The sequence below is a fragment of the Triplophysa rosa genome, linkage group LG11 (assembly GCF_024868665.1).
Source record: "Triplophysa rosa linkage group LG11, Trosa_1v2, whole genome shotgun sequence".
NCBI lineage: Eukaryota > Metazoa > Chordata > Actinopteri > Cypriniformes > Nemacheilidae > Triplophysa > Triplophysa rosa.
Window position 1 is genome coordinate 25743185 of NC_079900.1, and position 14343 is coordinate 25757527.

General features: G+C 48.9%; 1 protein-coding gene across 1 annotated transcript in view; it reads right to left on the bottom strand.

Moving 5' to 3' along the window:
• Positions 1-14343, bottom strand: part of prkcab (protein kinase C, alpha, b) — a 288207-nt gene that overhangs the window by 131561 nt on the left and 142303 nt on the right. The window contains 1 exon segment of the mRNA XM_057345103.1: positions 12-94. Coding sequence (XP_057201086.1) covers positions 12-94 — 83 coding nt within the window.

Genomic DNA, 14343 nt, shown 5'->3' on the forward strand with positions numbered 1-14343 from the left:
GATTTACTCACATCTGTGTCAGGGCCCTTGTCAGCTCCTGGACAGGAAAAGGAAACAAACTCATGGCACCTTTTGTGGACCACAAAACCACAAACTGTGAAAGAGAGGGGAAAATAACATTAGATTCATACCATAAATCATTTCATATTCACATCAAATACTAACCATTACCATGTGTATTCACTCAGGGCCTCTGTAACATAAAAAACATTGGGCACTTTGCTATGGGCAAAACCAATTCACAGGTTTTTGAATCTGATGTGTAAATAAACATGACAGCATAAACATTGAAATCTTACAAGGATGACATTCATTATACGAAATGCATCCAGCTATTCATCATGATTTAATACTGTGTGATGCATCCTGAGTCATAAATAGATCATGTTTTTATTTGCTTAAAACTAATTCTGAAAGCATGATATTATAAGGTTTACTTGATGAATGTATACTCCTGAAAAACTTCAGTGGCATAGTGTTAGCATCAAAACAACAATTACATGCGTGCATGGACACTGGACAACACAGTACTGAGTCATCTGTTTGCAGTCAAACCCAAACTGTGATACATGAATGAAATTTTAGCAAGGAAATAGCTTAACGTAGCATAACATACTGAATCAACGACCACGGAAAACCACACTTCTATTAATTTCTATTAACTGTTTCCATCTATTCATTTTAATAAATGCTAGCTGCTATTACAAGAACAAGCACTTTTTCCAGGGAGAAGAACAGTCTCAGTTAAGCTTGTTCTCCTCCATGGAAATCCATTATAAAGAAACCACATAGCGTAGCTCAAGGCATGCGACAAATTGAGAACATAAAACGTTTCTGTTATCATGTTGGTGTTTGATATCAGTTAGTGCGTTTACATGCACAAAATAAACGGATATATATTAAAAATCAGCTTATAAAAGAAAGCTGTTTTCACGTGTTTACATGCATATCAATAAACCGGCTACACAGAAAATCTAATTTACATAGAGGTTTGAGACTTGCCAGGTTTCTCACGTGCAGCGACGTCACCATCGATAGTCTGTCTAGTAATTAAAAATGCTCAGAAGCTGTATTTCTATATCTCTTCTCATGTCTGCAGTACCTGCAAATGCAACAATAGTTTTTCATTTTGCCATTTCTACGTCAAATGCATGATTCGAGAGCGGACTTTTATGCATTATTTTTCTGTTGAGACTTTTACTATTGCGCTGTCAGACATGCGCACATAAACAAAACTGAGAGAAAACCGGTAAAGGCGTTTACATGCAGCGCGGAATCAGAGTAATGGGCAAAAAACTACCTCTGCCGAGGGGGTTTTGCTTACGCCGTTCATGAGCTTTCCCCGATAAAAGAAAACCGTTTTACGCATTTACAGTACATGACCTTACTTGTTATCAGCTTACCAAGCATAACTGGAGTAAGACTGTGCATGTAAACGCACTCAGTGATAAACAAATTCTATTTCATTTGGTTTTCTGTGATCGTTGTATGGGTATGTTTCCTTAAGCTGTTTCCTTATAAAGGACTTCTATGTGGGAGAAATGCCTAAAGCGGAGGTAACATGCTATTTCATGCATTCTGACTTCTTTACACTTCTTTACACCTAAACGTGCTGGCTGCTCAAGCTTAACATGGTCATCAACTTCTCAAAAAATGAGTTGAACGTATGACGTAGTATTTCTGTGCTCGATTCACTCTGTCAGGGTTCGTACAGGTTTCAGAAAGTTCTTTTCGAACATGGATTCCCGTTTCTTAACAAGGGTTCTAAGTCCCTTATTGGACAATTCTCCCAGGAAAAGCATGCCACGCGTCATCCAGCGAGCGAAAGAGCACGCCCACCAATGCCGCTTCACTTGGCTGACGGAAGTTCAGCTGTGATTGTTTGCTCACTGCATTTCGGTGATGAATGTTATATAAACGGTGGATATAACACTGGATTTGGAGATTGTTTGAAACCGATAGATGGCACAACACAAATTTATAGTGAATCAATGCGATGATGTATTGTGTGCTCGTGCTTTAGTTCTGCCCCCCCTGCCTCCAAGTGCTTGTCTTTTTCCAGAAATAATCATACAGCTGTATCTGACTTTTATAAATCTGATCAAACTAAATACTCTTCGAAGATACGAAGTATTCAATACTACTGTATAGGTACTCAAGATTAATATGAGATTGGCAAAAACGTCTTGGTTACGGATGTAACCTCGGTTCCCTGATGGAGGGAACGAGACGTTGTGTCGAACCGACAGAATGGGGTTTGTTTTGAGAACCTATCATCTTCTGAGTATTTAGAAAAGGCCAATGAAAATTGGCGAATGAAATTTGCATGCCGGGCTCCTCCCCGGATGTCCGGGTATAAGAGGGAAGCCGGCGTGCTCATTCATTCACCTTTGGTCTGAGGAGCCTAAAGCATCCTCATTCGACCGCTGGGGTGGGCGGCCAGTGTTGTGGCATGAGGAACACAACGTCTCGTTCCCTCCATCAGGGAACCGAGGTTACATCCGTAACCAAGACGTTCCCTTTCTGTCGGTCTCTCGACGTTGTGTCGAACCGACAGAATGGGGTTCCTATGGAAAACGCCACAGCACTGAGCCGCGTCACAATCTCTGCGGAGCGACGTTGACTGGCCTGGGCGAGTCAGACGAACACGCTAACGCGAAATTATGACCCTCCAGTGGAGAGGAAGGGGGACCCAGAGCTTTACACAAAGTTGGGAAGCCCCTGTCACCGGCCGTCACGGGCGGAGGCCTAGTTCTCTAAATGGCGAGAAGCCGCCCGGCACCGTACGGGCCACTGGGTAAGCATTATTCCCCCCTGGGGGAAAAACGCTGCAGAGGCCACTACCTACCGTAGGGAGGAATTAGTGGAGACACCACATGGTCTCACCATCAGGGGAGAACTCATGGGAAGAATGTGCGGACTGCAGGAGTTAACCGCAAGGTGGGAGTCCACCTGGGGAGGTCATGGGTTGCCAAGGTGGGAACCATTCATGAGGATACATCAGACGGAACAGCCCACGGAGGGGGGGTTACCACGTCTGGAGCACTAGGTCCGGTTAGAGCTATGTGGGAGATAACTCAACTGTTCCCCGGCCTAAGGGGGCAGGGCTGCTCTGCCCAGCCTGTCCCCTGGAAGGGTGCTTAGTGATGGATGGAATGCCTGTTCTTTACCCGAGGGGAAAGAAGTGAGGCGGGATCGCCACTGCTCCCCCCGGAGGGGGAAGGGCTTCCGCAGGCGTATGCCCTACCGGCTGCCGGTCCCACACCTTGCCAGGATGCGGGCTGACACCGGTTCCGCGCGTAGGTATTAGAACCTCACGGAGTTGTTAGGCATAGCCCAACCCGCAGCTCCGCAGATGTCTGCCAGAGAGGCGCCCTGAGCCAGCCACGAGGGGTGTGCCTCACCCCCAACGGGCAGGAAAAAAGATCGGTATGCCCTAACGAGGGCATCCACGATCCAGTGCGCCAGCCTCTGTTTGGAGACAGCCCTCCTGCTGACCTCCGAAACAGACAAAGAGCTGCTCAGAGCTTCTGGGCTCTGCGTGCGGTCCAAGCAGAGGCGCCGTGCGCGTACTGGACAAGCACGGATAGGTTGGGTCTTCCTCCCCGGTGGGGAGCGCCTGCAGGTTCACCACCTGGTCTCTCGGGAGAGTGGTGGGAACCTTGGGCACGTAGCCGGGGCGGGGTCTCAAGATAACGTGAGAATCCCGGCCCCGAGTTCTAGGCAATCTGTGGACACGGAGGGTGCTTGTAGATCCCCTACCCTCTTGGAGGTGAGCGCCATGCGGAAAGCCGTCTTTATCAAGACTGAGAAAGAGCAGCAACCCCGAGAGGCTCGAAGGGGGCGGGGCCTCTTGAGGCCCGCCACCTAGGTCGCAAGAGGGTACGGAGCGCGGATAAGGTGGTCACCCTCTCGCGCCCCTTAGGAACCTAATGACCAGGTCGTGCTGTCCCAGAGGCTACCCAGCACTTGGGTCATGATGAGCGGCCGTAGCGGCTACATACATTCCCAGTGTGGAGGGGGAGAGGTTACTCCCCCGTCTCTCTTGAGGACGGGACAGCTCGTACCTGACCGAGCAACTCCGCGGGTCTTCTCACAGAGAAGAGCACCAGGACGAGAAGAGGCACCACCTATGGGCGTATAGCCGCCCAGTGGCCGAAGCCCTAGCCTGAGTGACGTCCCAACCGCCCGGGTGTGGGTAACTCAGGATCTCCTTGTCCCTTCCAGACATGGAGCCAGGTTTTGCCTGGGATGCCGTAACGTGCCCCTTCCCCTGGGGAACCAGGGGGAGCGGCCAGGGGGGAGTTGTTGTCAGATCCTCAGCTCCGAGAACCAAGTCCTGGTTAGGCCAAAGGGGCGTAACTAGTACCACTTGATGCTCCTCTTCCCTGGCCTTGCACAGGACTTGTGCAATGAGGCTCACTGGGGGGAAGCGTACTTCCACTTGTCCCGCGGCCAGCTGTGCACAAGGGCATCCGCGCCGAGGGTACCTCGGACAGGGAGTACCAAAGCGGACTATGGGAGGAGTTCGGGGAGGCAACAGGACCACCTGTGCCTGGCCGAATTGCCCCAAATGAGCAGGCTGCGCGGGGAGGGAGTTGCCACTCTCCGCGAGGCGTCGACTGACGAGAGAGCGCATCGGCTGTCTGGTTCAGGACGCCTGGGATGTGTGTGGCTCACAGGGAGCTGATCACCTGCTGACTCCAGAGGAGGAGGCGTCGGGCGAGTCATGTTAGCTGCTGTGAGTGAAGAATACGCCACAGCAGCTGTGCTGTCCGACCGGACCAGCACGTGCTTCCCTGCACGAGAGGTAGTAGCCTCCTCAATGCAAGTAGCACAACCAACAACTCTAGGCAGTTGAAATGCCAACGCAGGCGGGGGCCGTCCACCGCCCCGACACTGCTTGCCCGTTGCACACGGCACCCCAACCTTGCAGGGAGGCATCCCAAAGGGGACCCCTGTCTGCAAGAAGGTCATGGAGACCAGGGGGTTAGGGTGTGTTGGCAGAAAAGCGTGTGACCATACGCCTGCTGCCGGTGTGCCACGCTCTCCAAGGAACTTGACTCTGCATCCAGTGTTGGAGCGGTCGTATGTACATCGACCCGAGGGGGACCACCCCCGCCGAGGATGCCATGTATCCCAGGAGCCTCTTGTTACAGGGGGACCGCTGACTGTCTGATCTCCAGGCAGTTCAACACTGATCGGGCGCGCTAGTCAGTCGCGCTGCCTCTGGGAGGGTGCTGGCTTCCTCGTCGCGGGTCTCGCGCCCCCCACCGGGGGGTGAGCGGGGCCGCTCGTGAGGACAGAGTCGAGTTCCATACCGAGAAAGAGGATGCTCTGCACCGGGGAGAGCTTGCTCTTTTCTCAGTTGACCTGTAGCCCCACCGATCTAGGTGCCGGAGCACCAGGTCCTTGTGTGTACACAACCGATCTCGAGAGTGTGCCAACTTGAGCCAGTTGTCGAGATAGTTTAGTACCCTTAGGGAAGGAGGGCGGCTTCCACGACCTTCGTAAAGACTCGTGGAGACAGGGACAGACCGAAGGGGAGGACCCTGTACTGATATGCCCGTCCCTCGAACACGAACCGTCGGAACGGCCGATGTCGAGGGAGGATCGAGACATGAAGTACTCGTCCTTCAGGTCGATTGCCATGAACCAGTCCTGACACCTGACGGACGTCAGGATGCGCTTCTGCGTGATCAACCTGAAAAGCAGCTACTGTGTAGGTGCCTGTTCAGCACACAGACCCAAGATAGGGTGCAACCCCCCGCCTTTCTTGGGGACAATGAAGTACAGGCTGTAAAACCCGTTGAACATCTCGGCTGGTGAGACGGGCTCGATCACTCCCTTCACCAGAAGGGTGGCGGCCTCGGCCCGAAGTACGGGAACATCCTAGCCTCTGACTGAGGTATATCGGATGCTTAACTTGGCGGGCGTGAGGCGACTGGATCGCGTAGCCGAGACGGATCGTCTTCCCTAGCCAGTCTGACAGCCTGGGAAGCCAGACAGGCTCCCAGAATGAGACGGGGACTAAGGTACGATCTTTTTCATCGTCCCCCCGGGGGGTGGTTCGATGGCTAGCAGTACGGATTCCTTGCCGGGGGAGGTCCCCCAGGGAGGAGATCGGCTCTGCTGTTTTTCCTGCCTGGCGACTGCGCAGCTCAACGCACTGTCTGACTGAGAGTGCTGAGGGCTGGTGTTTATACTCGACATTGCGCTTTGCCATGACGCAACGTCGAGTTTGCCGTTCACCGTCGTGCAGAGGGTGAGAGCGGCTGAGGTAACCCAGAGAGAGAGGAAACTCTCCTTTTTTGAGAGTAAGTGGGCGCTAGCCCCCCGGAGGGGGCCAGCAGATGGAGAGACGGGGCAGGATCCGTCCCTATCCGACTTCCCAGCGATGTGGCTGGGGTCGGGCCCAATGGTAGCCTCGATCCCCCTGAGGTCTTCCCATGAGGGCCGCTTCGCCGCGGCTGCTGATGGGGCGATGGTCTCCTCTTCGCTGTCTCCTCCAGGGGGGGCCGCCTGAGTGGGGGGCGCCAGAGCTGGAGGGCGTCGAAGAGGACCAGGGCTGCTGGAAAGCAGGCAGTGCACGGGACTCGACGGCTGAGGCGGCCGAGTCGCGGCACGGAGGACTGCTTCTTTACTGTCGAGAACCCTCCGGGGGAGGCCGCGTGCGGGTCTCGCGCCCCCGACGGGCGGGGGGTGAGAGGGGCCGCTGCGACTCGACAGTAACACCAACCAGCCCCCCCTTGCGAGACGGGTGCGTCGAGAAAGCGGACCTTCTCAGCGTTACTCATCTGCGCAAGGATCGGCCAGAGGAGTTTCTCATGGACCACAAGTGTGGACATCGTCCGACCCAGGGCCCGCGTGGTCACCTTGGTCGCCCGTAGAGCGAGGTCGGTGGCGGCGCGGAGTTCCTGCATAAGCGCTGGGTCGGTCTTACCCTCGTGGAGCTCTCTCAACGCCCTGGCCTGGCAGGAGCCATAGCGTGGAGAGAGGAGGCAGCTTGGTCCGCCGCAATGTAAGCTCTCGACACCAGAGATGCCGAGACACCACATGCTTTGGACGGGAGTCTAGGTCGAGCCCCCCCAGGTGGCCGCCACCTACGGGCACGAGTGCACCGCGGCGGCAAACTCCACCTGGGGGACACCGACGCATCCTCCAGCTGTCTCAACCTCGAGGGAAGAGAGGGTGACAGAACTTTGTTTGACGTGAAACGTGCCGGAAAGGGGCGTTCCAGGTCTTACAAAGTTCCTCATGCACTTCCGGTAAACACGGCACTGGGGGCGGGCGCGGCTTGGAGCCGCGCTCAAACCCGAGGCGCCATGTAGCCAGCCGCGAACGCCGGGAGAGGCAGTGCGGGCACTGCAACCCAACACTCACGGCGGCCCGGGAAAGCATGGCCGACATCTCGACATCCGCTTTTTCCTGGGCTCGACCCCCCGAGGGAGGGAGCCCGAAGAATCGTCGGAGTCGGATGGCAGTACGTCACCCCCCGATGCTGCAAGAGACCTCTCATCATCACGCATCGTGTCCGAATACGTGATTGAGGAATAAGACGGCGGACCGTCTTTTTTGGGGAACGGTCAGACGAGCGAAACGAGGTGTGAACGGTCCGTGAGCCGTGGCTGGCGGATTATCGCTCACAGTAATCCTCATCTCACCCTCGCTGCTTGCCATAGCGGACGGCAGGGCCGTAGTCCTGCCGCCACGGAACGGGGAGCAAACGAGGTGGTGGCTGAGTCCCGTGGGAACACAGCCACCTGTGACGCAACGTCTGAATCGTCACCGCCCGCAGTGCGGGCAGGACGTATCCACAACGTCTGCCCCAGCGTACTGGAAGCAGGCATTGTGTCCGTCCCCCTCCTCGATGAGTGTGTTGCACCCATGAGAACAGCGGGACAAGCCACGCTGGAGAAATTTGCTCTTTTAGAAAAGGAAATTTGCTCGAACACCTCCGGAACTGCCGAGACGCCCAGGGGAGAGTCACTGCAGGAAGGGACCGTCCGCTGTCCACGTCGTAGATTCCAGCAGAAAGAATGATCACCCAGATCGTAGAGAAGCTCACCAGATGCGTAGGCTCTGAAGAACAAAAGGTGAATGAATGAGCACGCCGGCTTCCCTCTTATACCCGGACATCCGGGGAGGAGCCCGGCATGCAAATTTCATTCGCCAATTTTCATTGGCCTTTTCTAAATACTCAGAAGATGATAGGTTCTCAAGACAAACCCCATTCTGTCGGTTCGACACAACGTCGAGAGACCGACAGAAAGGGAACTGTGTGTTACCTCATCTTTAAAGTTGGGTTTTTCACTGCATCCGTGTAATAAGGGCTTAGTCTCTTGACAGCTGCTAGTGTTTATAAAAAGTAAGGTTTGACAGAAATCTTTGTTTCCCTGGTCATTGTTTAGGCACGTTAAACCACATTAAATGATTCACCTGCAATGATCAGTGAGTATAAAAAAGACAAGCACTTCAATATGTTGTTACTACAGATCTATTTTAAATGGAAATCATGTCAGAATAGACCATAAAAGCAATTGTATACTGTCTACATACTGTAGACTGTTCTCTTGCAGTGCTTTGGCCATAAGTGTAATTAATGTAAACCATTTCTAGACAAAGACAATAAAAATAGGCACAATTACAGCACCACTGGGCCAGACTACAGCCAGACACACATGAGCAGATGTTGAACTGATCCATGATGAAAACGTACTCTGCTTCAGCCAGAACAGATTATGCTATTTCTTTTAAACTGCAGTAGATACATTTGCTTACAGTTGTCAGTGAGTCACACATGAGAGTGACAAAAAATCATTAAGTACTCTAATGTAAGAATCCAAAGAGGGATATGTCCAAAAACAAGTCAATATGAGGAAGAACTAGATATTAATGGGACTTTGTTGTACACAATTATCTCATGGTTATTCAATTTATTTACAAATCATCTCAGTGTTTAAGAAATACAAATATTTTGAGGTTTACAATTACTGTGTACTTTACAGAATTACTGAGATACAAGATATCGGTCATAGCACCCAGACCTGCACGTGTGTGTTTGTGGAGAGACAGTATTGAGTGAATGAACAGAAGGTATATGGTGTGAGGGTATGTGGGATGGCACAGTCAGTGTCCTGCTGTGTGTTTCTCTCATTTCCCCATGAGTTCATTACAGCCGTCAACATGCATCCTCCAACACACAGCCCACCCATCATCCTCTGACTGACACAACGTTAGGAAAGTTCTGCAGAACAGATTATAATATAAGATTATGTAGTCCATGTGGCGTGACTCTGGTTTACGCATGCTAGATTTCTGTCAGTGGAATATAGTCTATAGACCTATAATATCGATATGAACATCAGTCAGACACCCATGGCCTAAACTAGACTGCTCTCTGCACTTAAAATCAAATGTCATGGTATTACTCAAATATCACAATTTACAAGCGGTCGTCCTTGGGTTGTGAATATGGATTTGAGCAGGTGACTCATGCTCAGCATGTCTACTAATTTTGTAGAAAATACTTGAGTATTGAGTATTTTAAAGAGTAAATATTACAATGTCCTTAAAATGACATTTCATGCAGTGTGTAATGTTACTGTGTGTGACTGTAAGCAGTCTGCCAAGTTGTAAAGCCGAAAGTGAATGAATAACAAAGTTAATGGCTTGGGGAAAAATGAGTCAACTCTTAATCACGCGAACGAGTCGTCTGTTGTTCTAATTTCAGTTTCAGGTCGGATTTGCGTCACTCCGTGTAATGCACGCCTACGTTCCATTTGCGACACTGCATGTGGTAGACCAATCACAGCAGACTAGACCATCTGACCAATCAGATCAGAGTAGGCTGACAGAAAGGAGGGGATTAGACAGATGAATCGCCGAACGAATCATTTGAGAGTCAGTCAAGAAGTAAGGTAATAATAACTGCCTTTTATTAGAAAATGAAAGTGTTTTTACACTGTGTATGTACGTAAACTTGTCGTTGGACACTCCATAAACCAAAGTACGACCTTAAAAATCACAAAATGTTTACTCTTTAAGACTTTCTCCAGTGGGTGACGTACAACAATGAGGGGGGAGGGCAAGATTTAAAGGTACTATCTGTAATAAATTTACTGTATTAAATCAAAACAATCCCTTAATGTGTTTGTAAACATTTAGGAAACATGCTACGTTCATATAACTGTTTGTCCAAAAAACAATGCTATAGCCAGTTATTCTACTCTGAAATGTGTGTTCCGTGCCGGAATGTCTGTTTTTGTTTTGGTCCATGTGACGATTTACCCACTAGTGTATTTTGACAGCTCAGTTGGCAGTTGGTAACAATCACAGCGTATTTCAGCAAACAAACTGTCAGGGTGTGGTAGGGAAGAACCCAGATGCAGGCAGTGGTTAAGGGTTTAACAAAAAACAAGATTTATTTAAACACAAAACAAAGACCCACGGGGGTGGTAAAACAACAATAACAAGGAGAAATAATATACAGGAACGTAGACTAACTAACACTGGACTAAAACTACACTTGATAAAACTACACTAGACTAGACTGGGATAACTTACAGACAGGAACAAGACGCAACATCTTCAAAGACATGAATCAAATGCAGCAAACAGCAATCGAACAAAACAAGCAAATGGTACAAAACAAACGAGCACAGGACAGAAGACACAAGGGCATAATATAGGGGAACTAACAAAGGATAATTCACAAGGGACAGGTGTTGGGGATGAAAAATCAATGGAAAGCTAAACAAGGAAACGAGAGGGGCGGGGCCAAAGACGAGACCTGAGAGAACGCACATTATGTCATAACAGACAATAATGTGCTTCTCTCCACACCAAACAAGAGGTTCTGCCATGATCCTACCACAAGACCAAGAAAGACAAGACATGAGGCAGAATCATGACACAAATGATCTGGGTCAGAGATAGCAGATTCCACCCTTTCCGGTACTATTTCTTTGCAAACATAGAAAGAATTACTATATTTTGCAACTTACGAGGAGTAATATACAATTTTATTATGATTATTTAAACAAGACAGCAATATTCATGGCCCATAAATGCGACCTCTGGAGGATGCAACCTCTGTAACGAGCAGAGTTATTTTTGCAAACAATAAAACCACTGCAAATGTATAAATTAGCAGATAAACTTAAAGTGTAGGAGTCGATACTTTCCATTACACTCCTGTAAGTGTCTGGCAACTTCTGTGAGCATCGAGTCTGAGGAGGAGGAGGGGCGGGGAAAAACCCTCGCCAATATTTTGAATTTGAACTGCGATACCAAGCTCAACCGCTAGGTGTCAATATTACATACGGCTCCTTTAAAGAGCTTATTCAGTAATCTACACTGAAAAAAATTATAAACAAAACACTTTTGTTTTTACCCCCATTTATCATGAGCTGAACACAAAGTTCTAAGACTTTTTCTATGTACACAAAAGGCCTATTTCTCTCAAATATTGTTCACAAATCTGTCTAAATCTGTGTTAGTGAGCACTTCTCCTTTGCCGAGGTAATCCATCCCCCTCACAGGTGTGGCATATCAAGATGCTGATTAGACAGCATGATTATTGCCCAGGTGTGCCTTAGGCTGGCCACAATAAAAGGCCACTCTAAAATGTGCAGTTTTATCACACAGCACAATGCCACAGATGTCGCAAGTTTTGAGGGAGTGTGCAATTGGCATGCTGACTGCAGGAATGTCCACCAGAGCTGTTGCCCGTGAATTGAATGTTAATTTCTCTACCATAAGCCGTCTCCAAAGGCGTTTCAGAGAATTTGGCAGTATAGCCAACTGGCCTCACAACCACAGACCACGTGTAACCACACCAGCCCAGGACCTCCACATCCAGCATCTTCACCTCCACGATCCAGCATCTCCACCTCCACGATCGTCTGAGACCAGCCACTCGGACAGCTGCTGCAACAATCGGTTTGCATAACCAAAGAATTTCTGCACAAACTGTCAGAAACCGTCTCAGGGAAGCTCATCTGCATGATCGTCGTCCTCATCGGGGTCTCGACCTGACTGCAGTTCGTCGTCGTAACTGACTTGAGTGGGCAAATGCTCACATTCGATGGCATCTGGCACTTTGGAGAGGTGTTCTCTTCACGGATGAATCCCGGTTTTCACTGTACAGGGCAGATGGCAGACGTATGGCGTCGTATGGGTGAGCCATAACCCTAACCCAGCCATTGAAGAGGAGTGGACCAACATTCCACAGGCCACAATCAACAACCTGATCAACTCTATGCGAAGGAGATGTGTTGCACTGCGTGAGGCAAATGGTGGTCACACCAGATACTGACTGGTTTTCGGACCCCCCAATACAGTAAAACTGCACATTTTAGAGTGGCCTTTTATTGTGGCCAGCCTAAGGCACACCTGTGCAATAATCATGCTGTCTAATCAGCATCTTGATATGCCACACCTGTGAGGCATTACTTGAAACATAGAATATTTTGAGAAATGGTTTTGTGTCCATGCAATGGAAGTCAATGAGGGCCAGCGTTGTGTGGTTGATTTTCAATTACATTTTCAAAATATCATCTTTTGTGTTTGGCAGGTCTGGAATGATATGAGGGTGAATATGATGAACATTTTTTTTTATTTTTGAGTGACCTATCCCTTCAAATAAGATGCCAAGTGATGCTTACAGATCTGTTGATCTAAACATCCGAGAAAATTCCGAGAGCAATTTACACTTTGAATAGTTTTAAGAACATCAATAACATTTAGATTTAGCCCAACTTCACCCCGTCTGCTGTTTTAGGGGAAATCCTCATCGGTTTCAGAGCAATGTTACACATCCCACTTGTGAAAACAGATCTTCCTGCTTTTATCTTTCATTTTTTCATTTCAAGTTTAAATGTTGCAGCCAAGCAAAGTCAGCTGTGCCAACAAGGACCAATCCATGTAGGCCATGATATCAATATTGCTCAAAAGGCTGAAGTGAACGTACACGGGTGCACCTGGCAATGGGCACACAAATCTATTACCAATGGGTTCTTGGATAAGAATCCTGAACAGCAGCTGCTAAACCATGCCCGTATCATTCCATCATAAGTATACGCAGGGACTATTTCGAGTGTCTCATAGCAACATTATATAGGTCAGTTCATTTGACAGTCTGCTATCCATCCGTGGCTGCTGTCTATTTCCAACAGAGCATAATGTCTACTGGGGAGTGTAGCGAGGAAGGCGGGACGAGAGCCGTGGGGCAGGAAGGCGGGGCCGGTGGCGTGAGTGATAATGAGTATCAGCTGTACGCGCACCGGTCCCTCATGCCTCACGGGGAGCTAGGGAGCATAAGAGGACGAGCGACGGGACTGCCGACGAGAGAGGACCGGGCCCGGAAATGTTAAGTTTTATTTATGTTTGTGTGGCCGGCAGTCGACCGTGAGGTGGCTGCCGGCCTTTTACTTCCGTGTTATTGTTTGTTTATTTTTGATTAAAGTTTATTGTTTAAATGTTCGCCGGTTCCCGCCTCCTTCCTTCCCTACATTGAACTTTGTTACAGGGAGATTACAAGCAGTTTTAAGTAGTCTATGTGTAATAGACTCTCATGTGCTCCTGGTTGCATTGTTCATTTTGAGTTTCTGATGTGTTCATATAAAGCAGTCAGGGCAAATATCAGGCAACACAAAAGATTTGCCGTGTTGATTTATAAAGGGCCACAAGCTGAATGATTTATAAGGTAAGTGTCTCCTGCGATGTTGGTAGTAATAGTCAGGAGGTTATATACAGTACATCACCTTTGTAATTGCAATGCTCTTCTACGTAACTTATTGCAAAGCTTATACTGTAAATACATCATGAGTGGATTTGCAATCTGTTTCTGTGGTCCTCAGAAGAAACAGTCACAGGTTTTGAACGACACAAGGGTGAATTCTTCTTCTTATAACGTTTTATGGCGGTTCCTAAACGCAAAACTCAAACTGAAGTTACCCTGTTTCCTGCTTCCTGTTTCCTGCATCGCTGCCGGCGGCTTGTTTGTATCAGTGCGCTTACCACTTCGCTCTAATATTAGTGTATTTTATTATCGTTAATTATTATTGTCGTTGCTAACTTATCCTGATATCTCAATAACCCTGTTCCTGTTATTTACTTGGAAGAGTCTAAACCAAAAGTGATAGTTAACTTAACGCCGTTAGCATAGCAATAGCGTGTTAGCTTGCTTTCTGTTCACACTGTGGAATATCATCTTGCCTCTGGTTTGTCTTGTGTGCTAACTGTTTCTCTTTTTAAGCGAGTATACTACGATCCATCGAGCAACCTTGGTAAGTTGGAATTGCACTTCAAATCCGGTGAGTTATGGCTTCTATTCCTATT